This window comes from Typopeltis vanoorti, chromosome 7 (assembly GCF_054136105.1).
Source record: "Typopeltis vanoorti isolate ZY-2024b chromosome 7, IOZ_Tvanoo_1.0, whole genome shotgun sequence".
In the NCBI taxonomy this organism is placed as follows: domain Eukaryota; kingdom Metazoa; phylum Arthropoda; class Arachnida; order Uropygi; family Thelyphonidae; genus Typopeltis; species Typopeltis vanoorti.
The window spans coordinates 105,826,468-105,843,860 of record NC_143555.1 but is presented as its reverse complement, the minus strand read 5'-3'; the positions used below and the strand labels follow the sequence as shown (position 1 = coordinate 105,843,860).

The 17,393-nt window shown below is 35.4% G+C and overlaps 1 protein-coding gene across 1 annotated transcript in view; it reads right to left on the bottom strand.

The window, feature by feature from the left end:
• Positions 1-17,393, bottom strand: part of LOC150104942 (protein LTO1 homolog) — a 73,545-nt gene that overhangs the window by 41,959 nt on the left and 14,193 nt on the right. Inside the window, exon 3 of the mRNA XM_090395434.1 lies at positions 10,275-10,389. Within this exon, the coding sequence (XP_090251560.1) occupies positions 10,275-10,389 (115 nt within the window). The remainder of the gene's footprint in view (positions 1-10,274; positions 10,390-17,393) is intronic.

The window sequence follows — 17,393 nt, the reverse complement described above, 5'->3', positions numbered from 1 at the left end:
GAGGTGGGCAGTAGATGGCGTTGATGGAGATGATTCGTAGTAGAGGTTCGGTGTAGTGGTTGAGACAGTTGTAGGTGTCCTCCCGCATGAGTCTTCGGACTCCTTGGAGGTGTCACAAATAATAAAAATAATAATAATAATTTGAAAAACACCAGCATTTTGTAAAATGAATATAAATATCTAAAAGCACAGCAAATTACAGTATCTGATTACTCATTAGCAACTTAGTATTCAGCTCATATTCCAATGACTGATGATGAGCAAGTTACTCATCTAACACGACACTCACCGAACACCAAAGTTTTCAGGAAAGAGGTTCAGCTGAGGAAGGAGTTAATATCTCAAGTGAAAACACTCATCAGTCACAAAGTTGATTGCTTCAGAGTACAAATACTAAGCAGCTAATGAATGGCTGATATCATACAATTTACCGGACTTACATATTTCATGATACTTAAAATATGAAAGGTGTTTGAAAAGCTCATAGCCTAACACAAAAACTACAGATTAGTTGGAATTAATTTTTATTTTTCAACATAATTTCATCTTAAACTAATGCACCATCTAAGTGGGAGCTGGTGCACTGTCATGATGGAACAGCACCTTTTTACTGGCCATTCTCAACCTTTTCTCATGAATTTTTTGTGTAATTGTCATACAAGGTTAGCATAGTGCTCGCCATTTAATCTAGTCCTTTGAAAATAATCATTATAATTCCCTTTGAATCTCAGAAGACTGACACCATGACTTAGCCAACAGAACTATCTTTGCAGTCTTTGGAAGTGGTCTCTGGTTTGCAGTGGTGGATCCAAGTCACATCAGTAGTCAAAAATCACCTCAGAATATTTTTGCAAAGCATTTCAAATACTTTTGAAATTTAACATCAATTGGGTATTTCAAAGGTGCCTATTTTGCAGACACCTTTGATATACCCAATTCTTGGATTAGGATATGGCATACTTTCGTTTAGGAGTGCTCCTTTTTTACAATGTCATTGGCTCTTTACCCAAAATTCTAGGGCATTACTGAAGTGTTATAAAACTAATATATTATTATTATTATTATTTCAGGCGACTCCAGGGAGTCCTTAGACTCATTGGGGGAGGTCCTAAACATCATGTCCACACAACTACAACATTCTCACAGTATCTATCATACCTTGCCTTGAACTTGCTCACCATCATAGCACCCACAACAGACTCTGGCAGCTTATTCCACTCATTTACCACTATAAAAGTAAAGAACCTAGCTCTAACACCCCTGCAAACCACACTCTTGTCCAGCTTCCATAGGTGTTCCCTAGTTCTCCCACCACCAGTCCTGATTTCAAAAATATCCTCTGAATTAATCCTACAGAATCCCTTTGGCAATTTGAATGTCTCAATCATATCTCCCCTTTTCTGCCTATCAACTAGTTTCTGCAACCCACATCTCTACAACCTGTTCTCATATGGTTCATTCCATAGACCTGCTATCATCTTAGTCACTTGGCTCTGGATCCTCTCCACATCCTCCCCATTGAAGGAACCGAGGTGACCAAATCTGGGCACAGTAGTCGAGATGAGGTCTTATCAAGGCTCGGTACAATAACTTGCTTGTCTCTGCTCGTCAAGGTATTTTTCAACAACCAAGTGAGTTGATGAGCTGATTTAGCTACTTTTGCAATGTGCCCCCTAAACTTCATCTCCCTATCCACCAACACTCCCAAGTCCCTGGCCTCATCAATCTCCTGGAGTACAGTTCCACCAATGTGGTATACTGCTGCTAATATTTTCAACCCAAAATGCATAACCTTACATTTTGTCACATTAAATTGACATCCATTCTCCTTAGCCCAGAACTCCAATCTATTCAAGTCATATTGCAAGATTGTGACATCTTCTGCATTCACTATCGCTCTACCCAACTTTGCATCATCAGCAAACAAATGAACTGTTCCACTTAGATCCTTCCCTAAATCGTTAATGAACAGATTAAACAGCAGTGGTCCAAGAACAGAACTCTGCGGCACACCACTAGTCACAGGCCATCTTTTGGACTCTACTCCTGAATAAATTACTCTTTGATATCTCTCCATCAACCGTACACATATCCATCTCACCAACCCTATATCCATTCCCATATGTTGTAGTTTACGGATTAGAATTCCATGTGGTATCCTGTCAAACGCCTTTGCCAGGTCCAGCAGTATCACTGTAAACCCATTACCCTTATCCAGTTCAGCCATCACCTTGTTATAAAACTTGAGCAAGTTACTGAGGCATGATCTACCCTTCACAAAGCCATGCTATCCCCTGTACAGTATCTCATTTTCATCAATCCATTCCTGAATTTTTCCCTTGACTACTTTCTCCAAGACCTTGACAACGACTCCTGATATGCTGATCGGTCGGTAATTTGCAACCGTAGTCTTGGATCCTCCTTTATGCAGTGAAACTATTTTCCCCTCTTTCCACATCTTCGGGACTAAACCAGACCCGAGACTCAGATTAAACATGGTCAAGGGCACTGTTAATTCCTTAGCCGCTTCACACAAGAGCCATGGCAGTATACTATCCAATCCCACAGATGTATTCACATTAAAGTTCTGAAATAGACTATTCACCTTCACTTCATTCATCACAATTCCCGTATAAACTAATGGTTCCTTCATTTTTTCTATGTCACCACCTGGATGATATACTTTTGCAAAGTGCGCACTTAACTCCACTATATCGACCGATTCAGTGACCTCCTTACCATCATTCCTTAAAATCATTTTGCCGTGTACAGTTTTTTCTTGCTTGCAGCATATTGAAAGAACTGTTTGGGATTCTCTTTAGCTTGCATAGCTAGTTTCCTTTCATAATCCACTTTTGCTTTTTTTTACCACACTCGTTACCCTTCTGGCCTGCACTTTATACCGTTCGTGTGCCTGCAGGTCACCCCTTTCTTTAAATTCCCTCCACAGTTGTTTCTTTTTTTGCAGCTCAAGCTTAATGGTGTTATTCATCCATTTAACCCCTACTTGTTTTACTATTCGGACCCTAGGTATACAATCAGCCATAACCTCCTGTAAATGCTCCTTGACCACTTCCCATGCTATATCGACGTCCAGCCCTTGCAGTTGTACATGCCATGGCACTGATCCAAGCAATCTCCTAAGCTTGTCATACTTGCCAGCACGGTAATACCACATATACCCTGTCTTAATCGAAAATTCCACACCTACTCTCACCAATAGGTGGCAATATGGTCATATTCATTAGTCAAATTCTGAGATGCTATTACCAGGTCAAGCACTCTCACACCCCTAGTATTTTCAATTACATGCTGTCTCAGGTAGTTATCCCTTAATAATTAAATAAAATCCATTTCCTTCCTCACATGTGTCCTCTCCTTCCAATCAATGTTACCATAGTTGAAATCTCCCATAATAATTACCCTCCTTCCACTCATTTCATCAATTTGTTTATGCATACTATCTCCGCCATCTATTCCATCACCTGGTCTATCTATAGCAGCACCCAACTGTATATTTTATTCTGCCAGTCTCAATCTCACACCAAATAGCCTCAAATGAGCTCCTTTCACTATCCTGCGATACAACTTCAATTCTCCTTGGCTGCAGTTCATCAGCTATCATCAATAACACCCCTCCCCCCATTTTATTCTCTCTGTCCCTCCTAAACACACTATAACCTACACATTATATCCCACTAACTATATCATCTTCCATCAGCCATGTTTTACTAATGCCAATAACCTGTGGCCAGGAAGAGCCAATCAAGGCCAAAAATTCTTTCTTCTTGTTCCTAATACTCCTGGCATTAGTATACATGAAATGCAGTGATCCCTTTGTCCCACCCCTATCTTGATGCGTTATTCTAAATGTCCCATTCCCATTTTTTGTCCTTACTGCTGGCTCGGGTACATTATATACATTCTTACACTCAACTGTCTCACTGATGTCCACATATCCACTCCCCCCCGGTAGTTCTAGTTTCCCTGGTTCTGCACATCCATTTTTACTTCATTCAGCAACACTTTTTCCAGTCTCCGCACACCAAGTCCATTCAAATGCAGGCCATCCATCTTGTATAAATCCTTTCGCCCATCAAACTCATTCCACACCATCTGCATAACCTGCGCATAATGTCATTTGCGATTATGGCCCTCCTCCTAAATTCCTCTCTGGCATACCGCAGCAACAGACTCACCATTCTAACTCTGTCACTCTTTTCTTTCGCTACCTTTAACAATACTTTGAAGTCCTCTCTCATAAAAAATTTATCTCCTTTCAATTCATTCATACCCACCACAACTATCAATTCTTTCACCCTCTGTTTTTGCGCTCTAATACTCTCACTTACATCCTTAAATTTCGCACCCGGTAAGTACGATTTAGTTAAACTCCCATCTATCACTCCTCTTAATAACGAGTCACCATACAACACTCTTTCCTTCATTTCAGAAACTCTCCCACTCTTATGCTGTTTATTTATGTTAGCCGAATCACTCTGGAAAGAGTTTTGCAGGTGCTCTAATTGCCGCTGCACATTTTGTATCTGCGCGCAACCTAGCAATCTCACCTCCTACAAATAATTCCTCATTTTTTTTATCATTCAAACCATTTTCTCTCTCTGTATAGTTGCTTTCACTCTTTCTTTGATCACCGCTCTCATTGCCATCTTATACATCGCAATTCCCTATCAAGCCACTATTTTCACTCAGATTCTGGCTTTCTTCAACCATAACTGTCTCACAACCTGGCACATACTTCAACTCCTCACTTTGCTTACACTTTCTGCACATTCTCCCACCACTATCACTTTCAATCCAAACTCCAGCCTCAATCGGGAATGCATACATCCCACACACATCACATTGGACAAACTCTCTCACATTATAGTTTTTGAACAATGCCGTGGTATTTTTGGACGCTATTATCTTACGTCGCATTGCCGCCATATTCAAATCTATGAAACGTATCATTAAATACTAAATTAAATAACGGAATTCACACCAAAATCACACAGACACAACAAGCTACCAAAATTAGAAAATATTACGTTATGATTTTAACCTATATTCTAATTTTCACTCAAAATTATACTTAGCTTTCGGGAGCTCTCTGAAAACACAACCGACCATCTAGCCCTCTAGCGGGCGTATGATATATAAAGAATAAAAATAGGAGAAATTTTGGACATACCTTTTTGGATGTTGTTTACTGTCTCCTTATTCCGGCGATGTGCCTTCATATGCTGTTAAGCTATTAAAGGAAGGTTTTTTTTTTTTTGGGGGGGGGGTAAAGTAATGTGGGGGAATTATTTGAAAAAACCCAGGGTTATTAGGCTATATTAGCCATTAAAATAATAGCTTGTTTAGAGGAGTAACATGGGAATTTTACCAGAAATAATACCTATAATATGGTGTACTTGTTTAGTTGAAATGCCCATAGCCTCATCAATCTTGCACACTTTAATTCAGTGGTCTTTCAATACTGCATTGTTGTTTCCATGATGATTTTTTTCATTTGTTGCAATGGATAGTCATCTTTAAAGCTCTCTCTCTCTCCCTCTCAGCCATGTTTAAAGAAAGCTGCTCATTTATTAACTATCAAAAACAAGGATCTAATTCCCCTAAAGTATTAACCATGTCTGGTTTAATTTCAGATGGAATTATATCTTTCTTTACAAAATCTTTGATGACCATTTTTTAAAAAGCACTGAATAAAATTAACTTTGATGAGCTACTGAACAAAAACTACTTCACGGATGATTATGACATTTCTCATATATTGATACTAAAGATGAAAGGTTAGAATACCAAAAAACATTTTGATGATTCAAGCTGTATTTCTATATTGGGCCAGGAACGTTTTCAAACACTCCCTCATTAGTATTGTTTTTCATCATCTATATATATATCACATTATGACAAAGCAGAATTAAACCTGATCACAAACAATACTGCCCTGATATCAAAATCAGAGATATTCAAATTAGCTCTTTACATAAGATGATGTTATTTTCTGAAATAAATGAAATACTAGTCCTGAGGACTCTGAAGATTTTAACTAAATCGAATAACTGCTCAGTAACAGATCTGGTATGAAAATCAGCAATAACGGGAAAAGAAATTATTAAAATAGCAGGTTGTTGTTTGGAATTATGGACATAATACTCAGTCTTATAACCAAAAAGCCTACAAGGCTAATGTATTTATGTCTTGATTGTATGTTACTCTGGTTGGTTTGCCTGTTTTGCAAGATGAAATACCCAGCTATGTTCAAGAACTTAAATTAAAAAGTTCCTTTTGAAGTTCTTTATGCAAGTCCAGCCATAGGACATTATTGATAGAAAATAAGCAGAAACAATGCATCTTCAATGGAGAACCTACAGAACAAGTAAAATCAGTTATTTATACAAACTTTTAGTGAAGATGGCAAATTAAATTTGGAAACATAGCATAATAATCAAAAATGGGACAGTGAATAAATTTATATGGAATAAGAGAAATTAACAAAAACATGAAACTTAATGGTATATAAGATGGTAGTCAAACCAATCCATAAATTAAAATTGGTTCGAAACTATCTTGCATACTGTGTCTTAGGTTTTTGCTCATTTCTCTCCTATTGCATATAAATTTATTCAACTGGCTCCCCACCATCCCAGCTTTGCTTATTCTATATATACTATCAGTTTCCAAATTTAACACAAATCACAGATATAAGAGTTATGAGAAAAATAAGTGGGGTCAGTATATGTCATGGCATAATCATATTAAGAATTAAGACATTAGAAAAGAACTAAACATTGTTAGCATTCAGGAATGTGTGCACAGAAATAATCTTAGGTGGTATGGTCACTTAAAGAGAATGGAAAAGAAAAGGTTAGCATAATAGGTGCAATGATGTCCTTCTGATCAGTCTGTCTGAATTATGCAGGAAGACACTAACTTTTATACCATCATAAATATGGTGAATGCATTTGGTATCAGGAGGCTTGAAAATTATTAATTGGTATGAGACCTAACACAGACAGTCATGGAAATTAGATTATAATGGGAGGAATGGTGAGAATCTATGTAAGAGCAACAATGCTGTAACTGTTAATGATGGGAATGGTCAATGCCATGGAAATGATTATGAGACAATTTCCTGTTTGTCTGGTTCAGACATATGAAGCATCTGCAAGGATGTCTGCATAAGTAAGGCACTAGATAAAAAAACAGAAATCTGAGTAACAGTTTTCCATGTAGCAGTGAGTATGAAGCCAAATGGTGTCAGGTGAAATCTAACAAGATCAAATACAGTGAGGTGTTGTTACAGAGCTGGTGAATTGATTGATAGCGACAAAGAAATGCATTATGAAATAAAGTTGATGGGTGTGAAACTAGTAATCATAATGGAGGACTTTAATTATCCAAACATTGACTAGCTAGCAGTGAGATCTCAATAAAAGAATGAAACTGAATTTATTGAGCTGTTACAACTCCCTCAAGCAGAAAGTGACAGAAGGAACTTGAGGTCAAAGAGTGCTAGATCTAATTACAGTGTCAGATGGGGGGAAAATGGCATTAACGTTAATTTAACGAATGCACCATTCAGAAAGGGCTACCTGCTAAACTACAAAGCAGGAAATTATGACAAACCAAGGAGTATGCTGGGTACTGTACCTTCGTATCGGTAGTTGGATGAGAAGGATAGCAACAAAGAATGGGAAGCATTATCAGAATGTGTGTCTAGAGTTTGAAGAATTAATAGGATAAGAGTTTAATTTGACAGATATGAAAAAGTGGTGTGTGGGGGGGGGGGGATATGAGTCTGTAAGATTTAAGGTAACCAGTGATGTACAAGGATCAGTCCACTGTTATTTAATCTACACATTAATGACATTGGGAAGAATTTGACAAGAGACATACAGCTATTTGCTGATGATGCAAAGATAGGCAAGGTAATGAAGAATGCAGCTGATATATAGTATTTTCAGAATGATTTGAATAAGCTGGAAGGCATAATGGCTACGAGTTCAATGTTAGTAAATATAAAGTCATGCACTTTTGTGTGACGTTATCTAATGTCATATTATGTTGTTGAAGTTCAAGGGTCATATAACAAAGATTGTAAATACCACTCAGAGGATAACTGCAATGCAGAAAACAATGGTATATAAAGGTAAGGAAATCACTTTGCCTCTTTACAAGACATTGATGAGACTTTACTTGGACTACTGTGCATAGGTCTGGTCTCCTAATTTCTGTGGTGATTTTGATAGTGGAGAGAAAGTAAAAAGGAGAGTATTAAAGGTGATTGTGGAATACAAATTATGAAGACAGATGGAGAATCTGTGGAATCGGAACAAGAGAAAGAAGTGATATGATTGAGACTTGCAAACTTCTGAAAAGGTCATAAAGGATATCATGAGATGGAATTTTAATTTTATGCAGGGACAAGAGGGCATTCCTGGAGAGAGAGGACAAGAGGGCATTCCTGGAAACTGAGAATGAATGCTGTCATGAAGAGGGTGAGAGCTTAATTTTTCTCTCATAGTGTGGTGTGTGATTGGAATGGACCATAATTGGATATGGTGAGTGCAGGCAGTGTAAATGAGTTCAAGAATAGGTATGACAACTAGTATAGATAACACATGGCCAGTCTCCCAAACACAGGGCATCATTTTCAAATGAAGTTCCCTCATTCTTCTGAGAGAAGAATGTTAGTTACTACCATATCCAAATCTACCTATACTGTGGTCTACTGCCTAAAAATGGAACTATACAGTAGCCTTCACACATTGCTTGAAGATGATGTAGTAGCCATTTCCTGAAAACTGGCTATATTTTGGTACAAAAACCTCTACAGCTGTAGATTATTTGAACTCCTAGTTGAGAGAAAGATGCATGATGGGAGGAATGCACAAGCATCTTTCTGGAACTATTTTATCCTATGATGCATATTTTCTAGGTTAGGTGGTCTGCCAACTTACATTTCAATCATTTTAATGACAACTGCTACAGTTAATAGCATCTTACTACTGTGTGGTAATTGCATAAACTGACATGTAAATAATATGGCAGCCTATAATAACAAATTACTAGAAGTTGGTTAGCCAAAAATTTCAAGTGCTGTATGTGACTATAATTATTTAGCACATATTCCTTTCCTTCATACCTTGCTATGCAACATAGTTGGCCACTGGTATGTAGTAGTAGTCATTGAATGAAGGATATTCTGAATAATTTTTGCAGCACAGCATACATCAGATAGTAATTAAGCTGAAAACAGAAATTTGGATTCTAACTGTTTTCGATTATGCAATTATCAAGAGAAGAAGTCCACAAATCCTATTAAATATTTATTGATAATGTATACAAGGAAGTGAGTGGTTACATAATTAATATCTGGAGGGAATTCATTCTGTGACACAGATAACTTCTTTTAGGGGATGTTTATAAATACAGATGCTGAAATTCATTGAGTTTACATCAAGTGGCTCTCCTTATTTTAAGGTTACTGATTTTCTTCTTAAGATAATGTGTACAGAGTGACATTTTCAAAGGCTGCTCACTTTTATTTTTATATTAATACTATACATGAGTGGAAGCAGAATATATATCCTGTTACTGATATATATTGAACCTATAGCATGGTACGTGGACAGAAACACTGTGTATGCTGCTTATTATATATAACCAGTAACATGCTTTATCTTAGAAGAGAAATTATATATTTGAATCACAATGCTTATGAAATATAGCAATGCACTTTATAAATACAGTATCACACCTAAAATTACAGAAAAAATGAAATAGTACAATCCCTAATAAGCAGTAGAAGTAAATACTGAACAACAACAAATCTAAACATCTTTAAAAAAAAAAAATTTTTTTAATGGATTATCCACATGCTCTTCATTCATATACAATTGACTCTTGCTATAGTAGCAACTACTGTTAGTACTTGCTCACTTATTCACTACAGAACCCTACCTCAAAAAGTACGAGGCATTAGCCTCACATTATTGCAAAGGAAATGCACTATGGCAAACTTTCCACTATAACATGATTCCAGTGGTCCCTATGAGATGACTACAGTGAGAACCAACTGTATATATATATATATATATATATATATATATATAACTGCATATTAATATTACTCATTATTAATAATTTTCATTCAAACATTAAGTTATTTTTAATAGTTCAAAGAGATGAAACTTATACACCAATCTTTTTTTTTTTATTTTTATTTTTTATGAACTATGTTCATAAATGAATGTTACCTGTTTAAACTTGGCTCGGATTTTTTGTAACTTTTCAATTATATCATCATCATGTATATTTGTCTTAGGAAAATTCTTTGTCATTTCATGCAGTGACTTCAGTGCTGTTAATTTTCTAAATCCAAACAAATAAACTAATTAATTATATAATAATTTCACTATTTGGCTAAAATAATAGGGTTTAATATAAATAAGGCAACTATTGTAGGATATTTGTACTAAAATTTAGATATTCCACAAAAAATTGAAAATAAAAAAAACGAACTGAATTCGATGTTATGCACTTTTATTATAATATAAAGTTGATACTTAAAAAAAGGATTTTTACTTTTGTATATCACAAGAAGGAAATATTTGGACTTTTTATCTTTTGGCTACTTGCTATTGCTTTTATATCTCCAAAAATTTCATATAAGAGAAAAAGAAATATATAATAATATATATATGAAATATATAAGAAAGAAATATAAAAGAAATTTCTATTAATTGGAAATTAAGAAATTAATTACATTTGTGTGAAATGTCAAATCTGAAATGTTGATAGTGTTTACATCTAGACAAATGTTATTTGAAAAAAGCCTATGTAAAAATAAGTAATGACTAATTGGCTTCGAATTGGAAAGGGATTTAACAAAGATTCCCTTTCTCCTTACCTATTTAATACCTATGGTGAGGACATCATGCATGTAGCATTGTATGAGATTAAGACAGGAATTAGAACAGGTGATAGACTTAAGCATGTGGGAAGGCTTATGTGTTCATTGTACATATTGATTCATTTTAACAGTATAGATGAGAACACAGACTGATAAGAAAATAACTATTTATAAACTTATTGCTGATATTTTGCTGGTATTCTATCCTGCATCTTCAGAGCACAAAAAGTCTTTGTGTTGTACCTTACAACTGCTCCAATGAGTCCCATTGTTATACCAGATTGTTCTTGTCGCATGTACTGTGACAAACTGATTTTTGTGTTCTGAAGATGTTGGATATAATACCAGTGAAATATCAGCAATAAGTTAATAAATAGTTATTTCCTTATCATTCTGTGTTCTTATCTATACCATTAAAATTAATCAACAGCTGGTAGAATGATCAGTAATCTGTGGTATGCTGATGATACAGTACTTCTTTGTAATGACAAGGGAGAACTAGGAAATCCTGGTCAAAAGTTAATGAGATCAGTAAAAACAGACTTAAGCTCAATCCTAGTCAGACAAAGATTATGGTTCTCAAAGGACATACAGACAGGGAAGCTCCTGAGAAACAAATGTACCATACAGACATGGAAGCTCCTGATAAAAAAGTGTACCTTAGTGGAGAAAGAATTGAGGAAGTTAGCAAGTTCAAGTACCTGGGATCCATTATTAATGTGAAGAATTGCTATTCAGAAGATGTCAGAAGAAGACCAGGAATGCAAAAACAATGGTCAGAGACTTGTCTAAAATCTGGAATGATGGATCTATCTCTATAGGAACATTGTTCCAGATTTTAGGATTCTGGATGTAGTTGTCTTTCCAACAGCGACTTATGGATGTGAGACCTGGAACCTAAAGTAGTCTGGTAAGAAAAGGATAGCTCCTTTTGAGATGTGTTACAGAAGGCTGTTGAGGTCATATACTGAAAGGCAAACAAACAGATGGGTGCTAGAAAGGATTGAGAACTTAGTCTTCTTAAAGATACTGACAGAAGAAAGTTGATATACTTTGGACATATTGAAAGGATCGAAGGAGGATTTCTCAAAATTGTAATAGAAGGTCAAGTTCCTGGAAAAAGAGCTAGATTGCCAATGAAGAGGATGACTGGAGTGACTGATCTTCAGAGAGTTAAAGCCTCCAGAAAATCATACAACAAGACCACCTGAAGAGGACTGGTGTTGCATATCACTGAGCAACTGAGTGACTACACATCATCTGATGATGTTCAATAAACAGATTGAGGAGAACTAGCTGGTATTGACACATTCTGCAAAATAATGTATGTCATGGCCCAGGTCCATGGATATTGGTAGTTGCATGAAACACAAAATTGCCATTATACTTATGTTATGAGAAATAATCAAGTTAATTTACTTTCATGTAGAAACATTACAAATTGTGCTTGTTCTATGACAAAATTATAAATGAATCTTTTCCTGCACTATGAAAGGAACTTGGTCACTGTTTCAAGCAATGTGCCGAAACCAGTAACGGCTACACACACACACACACACACCTACTGGATTATGTGTATAGCCAATTGTCAGCTGTTCAAGAGAGGAAAAGAGAACATTATAGAAAGAGAATCATGGCAATTTATATATCTTCAATATATGAGGACTGAACAGAAATTAGGTTAGAAATGGAAGAGAGGAAATCCTTTAAAAGAAAAAGATAACTGTGAAGTTTATTGGAGTCATTAGTCCCTACAGCATTTATTCAGTTAAAACTTTATTGCTGTCCAGTTTCATACAGAAATGGGCTTAGTAAAGTTTTTGTGAGTCATGAACTTTTTCTGTGTTCCCCCACTTACAAAAAGATTGTAAACCCATAGTATATTCAGTACCATGGGTGGGTTAAGGAATTTTTCTATCATATCTATTGTTTTATTTCTATTTATTATTATTTTTTTTTTTTTGTGTATTTATTCATTCATGTTTAGATAGTCCAGAAGATCCTGTTCTGGAAACCAACATGGAACTTTTCTTCTTTCAGTCATTTCAGGTCCCCAATAAGTGGCTGATACAGTTCTGTGAAGAAAACGATCTCGTAATAACAAATACTTTATTTAGCCAACCTCCTAGAAGACTTTGCACATGGAAAAGTCCTGGAGACAGCTATAGGAACCAGATTGACTATATAATGATTAGAAAAAGATTCCAGAATAACATCTTACAAGCCAAACCATTCCCAGGGACTGATAGTGGATCACACCACAACCCTGTGGTCGTTAAAGCAGCAATAAAATTAAAGAAAACAATGAAACCTATAAAAAGAATATGATCTTGGCTCCCTTAAAAATCAAGAAATAGAAGATAAAATTTTAAAGGAAGTGACACAATCCAGTGCTGTTGATGTTCCTGATTCCATCAAGTATCCTTACCCTAAAGATGAGATTGAAGATAGATGGCAGAAATTTAAAGAGGGTATAAAAAAAAGGCAGTAAAACAAACAATTCCCATTGAGAAGAAGATGAGTAAACCCTGGATGAATGACAACTACATTTTTTTCAGTATCGTTTTGTCATTTTGCAAATGACAAAATGATACTGAAAATGATGGAGGAAAGAAAGAAACAGAAAAATGTCCTGAATACTTAAACAAGGAAATCAGGAAAGAATGTAGGATTGCAAAAGAACTATGGCTCAAGAACAAATACAAGGAAATTGAACTTTTGGACAAAAAGCACAAAACCAGAGAACTTCATGAAAAAAGTTAGGGTGCTAACTAACAAATCTTGCAAAAGAATAGGCTCTCATTGCATTGAAGATACCAGTGGAAGCATTCTAACGGAGAAGCATTCTAACACAAAATAAGGGATAGGGGGTAGAGTATTGAAAGGAACTCTATAATCATGATAGAATAGATAAGCCATTGCAAGAACATTTGGATGGGCCAACTATTCTTACTTGGGAAGTAACAAAAACAGCTCCTGGAATGGATGGAATTATGGCAGAATATTTAAAGGCTTTAAATGATAAGGCTATACAATTACTGACTGACATATATAACAAAATATACGAAACTGGACACCTGCCAAAAGATTTTAAGCACTCGACATCCCTACCAATACCTAAAAAATCTAAGCTAATCAGATGTGAAGAGTACAGAACAATCAGTCTGATCAGTCAGATAGCAAAAGTTATGTTATATATCATCATAGAAAGAAATAAATATAAAATCAAACTGGAAATTAATGAAATGCAATTTGGTTTTCAGGAAAATGAAGGAACTACAGAAGGACTCTTCAACATTAGAACTGTTATAGAAAGATATCTGGAGAAGCAGAAAGATGTCTATTTACGAGGGTCGTCTGAAAAGTTCTCGTCCTCAAACATAGGTGGCAGCACGGTAATTTTTTTTTTTTTTATAGTTGGTACTTCTGTCATAAGCATCCATGTGAAATTGCAAGTCATTCTATCAAGTAGCTTGTTTAATACAGCTGTCTGAAGCAAAAGTGTTGTCTGTATCCCTTGAAATGGATAAAATTGAGTATCGTGTGGTTATAAAATTATTTGTAAAAGAAGGATTAACGCCAAAAGAAATTCATTTGAAGTTCATAAAAGTTTATGGGCGCTCTTCAATTCTCGGCAGCCAATTAAGAAATGGGCTGCCGAGCCCATTTCTTAATTGTCGTGGTAACAGCCTTCAAGATGATCCACATGAAGGACGTCCAAAAAGTGTAACGACACAGTTTTTTTATAATTAATTTTTAGGCTGTATTGTGTGAAAATTTCTTCCATCTTTGTCAGGGTAGAAAAGATCCAAATGGAACATAAATAACCTGAAAACAGAGGGAAACCATAGAAACTATAAACAGTAAACTGATGAAAGCATTAAAACTAGAGAGAGGGGAAAAGAAAAACATGAAAAATGGACTCATTTGAAGGATACAATCATCACGGCTGCCAACGACTGCATAGGGTTAATGAACAAGCAAATAAAAAAGCCATGGATCACTCAAGACATTCTAGATCTAATAGATGAAAGAAGGAAATACAAAACCTCTCTAAAGGAAGAAAACAAAGACAAATATAAACATATAAAAAATATGATAATAGAAAGTGTAAAAAGAAGCAAAAGAACAATGGTATACAGAGAAATGTAAAGAAATAAAAGATCTAACAAAGACTGGGAGAATCAATAAAGCTTATAACATTATAAAAGGAATAAGCCAGCAAAACAAGACAAGAAGTACAATTATCAAAATTAAACAGGAAAATATACTAATAGATAAGGAAGAAATTTCGGAAAGATGGAAGGAGTACTTAGAAGATCTATATAGTGGAAAAGATCTAGACACCAAGGCTATAGAAGATGAAACAAGACTAGATATGGAAGAAATTGGTCCAACTATATTAAAAGATGAATTTGAATGGGCACTGAATGAATTGTCAACCAACAAGGCACCAGGCATTGATAACATCCCTTCAGAATTAATAAAATACTCAGGAAACAATAACTAAGTCATACCTTTTCAAGATCATAAAGGATATTTATGAAATGGGGATCATCCCCAAAGATTTTACACAATGCTCTTATCATACCCATTCCTAAAGTAAATAATGCAAACAAGTGTGAAAATCATCGAACAATAAGCTTAATATCACATGCTTCGAAAATACTACTCGAAATTATACAAAAAAGACTAACAAAGAAGGTTGAAGAATATGTTTGCAATGACCAGTTTGGATTCAGGAAACAGCAGAGAACAAGAGAAGCAATCCTAGCTCTAAGAACAGTTATTGAAAGAAGATTTGAGAAGAATCAAAATACTCTGATAGTCTTTCTTGACTTGGGGAAGGCCTTTGACAGTATTGACTGGAACCAAATGTTTCACCTCCTAAAAACAAAGGTAGATTGCAGAGATAGAAGGCTCATATTTAATCTTTACAAATATCAAGAAGCCCTGATAGAAACAGCCAGCAATAAAACAAAAACCACAATAGCAAGAATACGTAGAGGTGTAAGACAGGGGTGCTCTCTTTCACCCATACTGTTTAATCTCTACATTGAAGATGCAATAAATAAATTGAAAGAACTAATAGAAACAGGAATTAAGATAAATGGAATTAATATTAACTGGCTATGGTTCGTGGATGATATAGCAGTTATAGCTGATAACGAAAATAAACTGCAAGTCACCCTGACAATGTTATCCACAGATGATGAATTACAGTAGAGATAACATTTGCCTCACACTATCTTCTTCCATCTGCTTCAATTTTAACTACTGACCTACAACTCAAAGACTACACATTGCTTAATATAATGTCCCACTTACATCATATAACTGTAGCATTTTGAAGAGCTTTTCTCTTGGTACCTTGTCATATGCCTTTTCCAGACCTACAAAACTTAGACACAGATATCTCTTATATTCCCATGATTTCTCAACTATTTGTCTTAACCACCCAACCGGCCAGGACGTATATATATGTCCAAGTTACCATGGATGCAAAGTGCATATTAAGATTAAAATACCATTGATATTACATTGAAATATGTGATGGATACAAAGTGTAGAGGAGTGATGTATTTTATCCATATTGATGGCGATGTGGTTAAATAAAAATCTAATATTGACAATATCTATCTGGCCCAAACCCAGTATGTTCCTCTCCAAGTTTCCATTCCACAATTTTTCTTAGCCTTTTTTCAAGTATACTTGCATAAATCTCACAGGAACACTGTAAGGAAATTCTGCTTAATGTTCATGTCCAGTTTTATTCCCCTTTTCACAGAGAAGCCAGCGAGAGCTCTACCTCAATCATTTGATTCTCTAACCAAGCTTCTGAATAATGCAGCTACTCTAAAACTGTAATACTTCAATATTTGAGCATTTCAGATCAAATATCGTCCAATTGCCTTTCCATATTTTGGGTTTCTGATGCCTTTTATTACCTAAAGTAGTGATATACATCACTACTGGTTGGCCGAGTGCCCTCCTTCGATGAGTCCATGGACTCCCTGGAGGTGTTATATAATAATAATAATATATACTCTGATTGCATTACTTTTGCATTTTTTTTCTATCACGGTTTGTTTTATTTAACAATCTTTCAAAGTAATTGCTCCAGACCATCCAGAATATCTTTATCTTCAGTTTTCATATAATCTTTATCATCTGATTCCTTTTACCACACTCCTTCCTTCATATTTAAGCTTTTTCAATAGCCTCCAGAATATTCTGCAGCCTTCCTGATATTTATTCTCTATGTTCTTACCAAAGTTTTCCCATTAGATTTGTTTGGCTACTTTTACACAATGTTCGCTTTCTTACCAGGAACTTTCAATATGCTTTTTTCTTTTCTTCAACTTCCACTTTAACCTTTTATAATTCCGCTATGAATTTTTGATTTTTTTATCCTTGTAGACAAACTCATCACATGCCTCTCACTGAAACAATCAATGTTTGC